The 6,147-nt window shown below is 45.9% G+C and overlaps 1 protein-coding gene across 1 annotated transcript in view; it reads left to right on the top strand.

The window, feature by feature from the left end:
• The first annotated feature begins 748 nt into the window (after positions 1–748).
• The window catches only part of LOC135558259 (cytochrome P450 2B10-like), a 31,574-nt gene continuing 26,175 nt past the window's right edge, over positions 749–6,147 (top strand). The window contains exon 1 of the mRNA XM_064991979.1: positions 749–1,522. Within this exon, the coding sequence (XP_064848051.1) occupies positions 1,344–1,522 (179 nt within the window). The 5' untranslated portion in view covers positions 749–1,343. The remainder of the gene's footprint in view (positions 1,523–6,147) is intronic.

Here is a 6,147-nt window from a genome sequence, read left to right as displayed (position 1 = left end):
TGAGTTATTTGCATTTTCTTTGTCTAATTTGCATTCATTATGCAAGTTGTTCCTTATAGCAGAAGAATTCCACCTGAAACAGTCAAAGGCTTGGGAAGCATTGGACCTCCAGTTGACATGCGTTGTCTGTCCAAGTTTGTATATTGGTGTGTACGCGTGTGTGTAGTCTTTGTGGGTTCTTAGAAATAGTCTGTCAGGACTTGTCAGTGGCTGCCCATCCCCCAGCCCTCACCCTGTACAACCCTCACAGAATGTGCCCTCTTGGCCTCTGGGTCTGACCTTTGTGACATCATGTTTCACTCCTAGTGCACTATTCTGCTAACACTCAGTATCAGTGCTAGATCTATATAGGGGGAGAGATGGCTAGGATGGGCATATCCCCTGAGTGTGTCTGTGGCGTGCAAACATCAAGACAATGTAAAAGTGTGACTTTTTATATTATTTTGTGTGTGTGTGTATGAGTGTTAACATGATACACATGTTTATGTATATCTGTGTGTGTGTGTGTGTGTGTTTTGTGGCAAAGAAGGGGGCCGAGTGATAAATGGCAGATATGTGAGGACAGAACTAAGAAACGGGCTCTGCCCTCCAACTAAGGGGTGGCCAGATGGTGAACTACAAAACACAAAATGGCCGACCACCAAAATGCTACAATCCCCAGAAGCAAGAGGAACGCTCGCAAGGTGGGGCTGACCCACATACAGTGTACTTATATAAGGGGTCAAGCCACACCAGGAAGAGGGGGAGAGAAAGGAGCTGTGGACGTGTGAACCATTGAAAAGAGAAAGTGATAATATATCTGCTGGATTTACCGTGTATTACCTGTACTGTTTGAACTTACCTGTTGGCTGTTTTGGACCCTGATCTACCGAGAACCCGATTTGTGTACCAAACCCTGCTATCCTCGATCGACCACGCCTGCGGCCTGGGGCGGTCCAGGCTGGAGAAACAAACATTCAGTTACTGTCCTGTTGGAAAGAACTCTCTCTGGTGGGATTTTGTGTCTCCCGCTTAATTTGTGTACAAACTCTCCTAACCTTGAAGAGAGTTGTCACACGTGGTGGAGAATGCAGGCACACGGTGGACTGTGTGTTTTATTGTGGTTTGAAGTGGATAAACGGATTAGCTATACCGCTGGTTAGGTTAACAAAAATAATAATAAAAAGTAATACGTTCAGTTAGCAATCAAAAGGGGAGTTAGGTTTTTGTATTTTGTTTATTTCATTCAGTTTGCTCTGGGAAAATGAGTATGGAAGGAGCCATTACAAGCACTGTTACAAGCAGTTGCAGCCCAACAAGAGGCAACTAGAACTCAACAAATAGCTCATCAAGATGAGTTGTGAATGCATCAGGACAAGGTGCAGGTCCAGCACCCAACCAACCAGCTGCTCAGAGAGGAGCAAGAGAGAAACACCAAGGAGTTAAAAGTAGGCCTGCAGGAGCTAGCGACCCGTTCATCGTACTCAACCAGTTTCAGCGAGGGCTACACCGAGAAATATGACGATGGGTTGATCAGAATGAGGTACTTTCCGCTGACCATCTCATGACCCTGGTTGAACAGTATTGTATGGCAGGAACAGCTGAGCAGGCACAGGAGGGGGGGGGGGACGTTCCCCTGGCCCTGGGGCCCTGGTAAACCAGCGGACAGTGTAATACTGTTTCATTCAGTATTTGGGGGGGGGGCTGTGAGGATAGAACCAGCCCCCCTCCCCCCAAAACCCTATAATCTGTTACAATTGTAATAGACCAGGACATATTGCGGCATAATTCCCTGTTAAAGAGGAGCCAATGCAATGTAACATCGGTGGGAAAGAAGAAACTGATATATTATATCTGTCCTGTGGTAACCACTGTACTGAAAGACCAAGAAACTGAGTGCAAACTTAGTGCCAACTCATAAACTGGATAAATGTCAGGACGTCAGTGTTATGTGCATTTATGGTGATACCTGCCCGTACCCCACAGCCGTAGTGAGCATACAAACTGAGGACAGCTTATTATGAGGTCAGATGTTAGATCCAAGATGGCGTAGCAGTCAGACGTCTTTTGTCCTCATCTTGTCGTGTCCCGTATATATATCTTCTTATATCTTTTTAAAATATTTTTTATTTGCATATATTTTTTAAATATTTTTCTTACCCTCAACTTCAACATACTCTCCTGCAATCCGCCTCACCCAATGTGGTATGGATCTGCTATTTTCTTTACTTTTGAACCAGAACCCCCAACAGAAGCTAGCCAGCCAACTTGTTACTAGCTAGGAGTCAGCTAGCCACAGCTACCTTTTAGCCCGGACAACTCTCGCCAGCGCGACTCAAACCAGAGAAAATCTGACGTATTTTTCTCCATATCGCCGGATTCCTACCGCAAGCTCTGAACCTTTTCACCTGGATCATCGCAGCCAGCTAGCTGCTATCCGAGTGGCCACTCCTGACTATTGTCTGTGTCCCGAAGCAAGCACCAATCAGCCTGGAGCTAGCCCTTGCTATGCCTATCTCTCGGATAGCCGAAGAGGTCCATCAGCCACTCCTTGGGCTACAATACCTATTTTACCAATTGGCCTGAATCCCTTTTACTGCCGACATGGAGCCCCGCCGACTCATCATGACTGGACGACTGACGTAATTTGCCCGAGGAGGTTTTTCAACTGGCACCTCCGTTGCAACGTCCCCTGAATGCTAGGTGCGGCCCGCTAGCTGTCTAGAGCATATCGGACTGTTAGCTGAAGAGGCCCATCAGACAAATTCTTTGGCCACTATACCTATTTGCCAATTGGCCTGGACCTTTTTACCACACGGAGCTCTGCTGATCCATGACGACTGGTCTGCCGACGTAATAGTACGAGGGGGCTACAACAAACGCCTAACGTCGCAACATCCCTCTAAGACCCTTCTGCTTGCTTGCTAGCCCAGGCCCTCCGAGCTGTCTGAATTGCCGTGTCTCCGGCCTGCCGAGCTACTCACTGGACCCCTATGATCACTCTGCTACGCATGCCTCTCCCTAATGTCAATATGCCTTGTCCATTGCTTTTTTGGTTAGTAATTATTGCTTTATTTCACTGCAGTGCCTCTAGCCCTGCTCAAAAACGCCTTAGTTAACCCTTTAATTCCACCTCCCTCACCTGGTTTAAAAGATGTTTCTAGAGACAATATCTCTCATTGTCACTCAATGCATAGGTTTACCTCCAATGTACTCACATCATACCATACCATTATGCCTTGAACCTATTCCACCGTGCCCAAAAACCTGCTCATTTTACTCTCTGTTCCGAACATACTAGACGGCCAGTTCTTATAGCCTTTATCCATACCCTTATCCTACTCCTCCTCTGTTTCTCTGGTGATTTAGAGGTTCATCCAGGCCATGCAGAGCCTAGCTCCACTCCCATTCCCCAGGCACTCTCATTTGTTGACTTCTGTAACCGTAAAAGCCTTGGTTTCATGCATTTTAACATTAGAAGCCTCCTCCCTAAGTTTGTTTTATTCACTGCTTTAGCACACTTTGCCACCCCAGATGTCCTAGCCATGTCTGAATCCTGGCTTAGGAAACTAACTACAACAATATAGTACTGCCAAAGGGGGGGAGTTGCAATCTACTGCAGAGATGGCCTGCAGAGTTCTGTCTTACTATTCAGGTTTGTGTCCCAAAAAATTGAGCTTCTACTTTTAAAAATTAATCTTTCCAGAAACAAGTCTTTCACCGTTGCCACTTGTTATAGACCACTTTCTGCCCCCAGCTGTGCCCTGGACCCCATATGTGAATTGATTGCCCCCCATCAATCTTCAGAGCTCGTGCTGTTAGGTGACCTAAACTGGGACATGCTTAACACCCTGGCCATCCTACAATCTAAGCTTGCCGCCCTCAATCTCACACAAATTATCAATGAACCTACCAGGTACAACCCAAAATCCGTAAACTCGGGCACCCTCATAGATATCATCCTAACCAACCTGCCCTCCAAATACACCTCTGCTGTCTTCAACCAGGATCTCAGCGATCACTGCCTCATTGCCTGCGTCCGTAATGGGTCTGCAATCAAACAACCACACCTCATCACTGTCAAACTCTCCCTAAAACACTTCAGCGAGCAGGCCTTTCTAATCGACCTGGCCGGGTATCCTGGAAGGATATTGACCTCATTCCGTCAGTAGAGGATGCCTGGTTATTAAGTGCTTTACTCACAGTCTTAAATAAGCATGCCCCATGTAAAACCAGGAACAGATATAGCCTTTGGTTCACTCCAGACCTGACTTCCCATGACCAGCACAAAAACATCCTGTGGTTTACTGCATTAGCATAGCCCACGCGATATGCAACTTTTCAGGGAAGTTAGGAACCAATATACACACGCAGTTAGGAAAGCAAAGGCTAGCTTTCTCAAACAGAAATTTGCATCCTGTAGCACAAACTTCAAAAAGTTCTGGGACACTGTAAAGTCCATGGAGAATAAGAGCATCTCCTCCCAGCTGCCCACTGCACTGAGGCTAGGAAACACTGTCACCACCGATAAATCTGTGAGAATTTGAGAATTTCAATAAGCATTTTTCTACGGCTGTCCATGGCTTTCCACCTGGCTACCCCTACCCCGGACAACAGACCTGCAACCCCCACAGCAACTTGCCCAAGCCTCCCCCATTTCTCCTTCACCCAAATCCAGATAGCTGATGTTCTGAAAGAGCTGCAACATCTGGACCCCTACAAATCAGCCGGGCTAACAATCTGGACCCTCTCTTTCTAAAATGATCAGCCAAAATCGTTGCAACCCCTATTACTAGCCTGTTCAACCTCTCTTTCGTATCGTCTGAGATCCCCAAAGATTGGAAAGCTGCTGCAGTCATCCCCCTCTTCAAAGGGGGAGACACTCTAGACCCAAACTGATACAGACCTATATCTATCCTACCCTGCCTTTCTAAGGTCTTTGAAAGCCAAGTTAACAAACAGATCCTTCTCTGCTATGCAATCTGGTTTCCGAGCTGGTCGTGGGTGCACCTCAGCCACGCTCAAGGTCCTAAACGATATCATAACCGTCATCGATAAAAAACAATACTGTGCAGCTGTATTCATCGACCTGGCCAAAGCTTTCGACTCTGTCTATCACCACATTTTTATCGGCAGACTCAACAGCCTTGGTTTCTCAAATGACTGTCTCGCCTGGTTCACCAACTACTTCTCAGAGTTCAGTATGTCAAATCGAAGGGCCTGTTGTCCTCTATGGCTTCAATCCTCGGGCTGACTCTTTTCTCTGTATACATCAATGATGGCTCTCTTGCTGCTGGTGATTCTGTGATCCACCTCTATGCAGACGACACCATTCTGTATACTTCTGGCCCTTCTTTGGACACTGTGTTAACCTCCAAATGAGCTTCAATGCCATACAACTCTCCTTCCATGGCCTCCAACTGCTCTTAAATGCAAGTACAACTAAATGCATGCTCTTCAACCGTTTGCTGCCCACACCTGCCCGCCCGTCCAGCATCACTACTTTGGACGGTTCTGACTTAGAATATGTGGACAACTACAAATACCTAGGTGTCTGGTTAGACTGTAAATGCTCCTTCCAGACTCACATTAAGCATCTCCACTCAAAAATGAAATCTAGAATTGGCTTCCTATTTTGCAACAAAGCATCCTTCTCTCATGCTGCCAAACATACCCTCGTAAAACTGACTATCCTACCGATCCTTGACTTCGGCGATGTCATTTATAAAATAGCCTCCAACACTCTACTGAGCAAATTGGATGCAGTCTATCACAGTGCCATCCGTTTTGTCACCATTCTGCTTTTCTGATGTATCAAATACTTATGTCATGCAATAAAATGCAAATTACTTGCTTAAAAATCATACAATGTGATTTTCGGGATTTTTGTTTTAGATTCCGTCTCTCACAGTTGAAGTGTACCTATGATAAAAATTACAGACCTCTACATGCTTTCTAAGTAGGAAAACCTGCAAAATTGGCAGTGTAATCAAATACTTGTTCTCCCCACTGTACTAACCACCACTGAGACCTGTATGCTCTCGTTGGCTGGCCCTGGCTTCATATTCATCGCCAAACCCACTGGCTCCAGGTCAACTATAAATATTTGTAAAAAAAATATATAAATATATCCCATTTAGCAGACGCTTTTGTCCAAAGCGACTTACA

This window comes from Oncorhynchus masou, chromosome 17 (assembly GCF_036934945.1).
Source record: "Oncorhynchus masou masou isolate Uvic2021 chromosome 17, UVic_Omas_1.1, whole genome shotgun sequence".
NCBI classification, from domain to species: domain Eukaryota; kingdom Metazoa; phylum Chordata; class Actinopteri; order Salmoniformes; family Salmonidae; genus Oncorhynchus; species Oncorhynchus masou.
The sequence above is the reverse complement of the archived record's forward strand: the minus strand, read 5'-3'. Positions and strand labels throughout refer to the sequence as shown.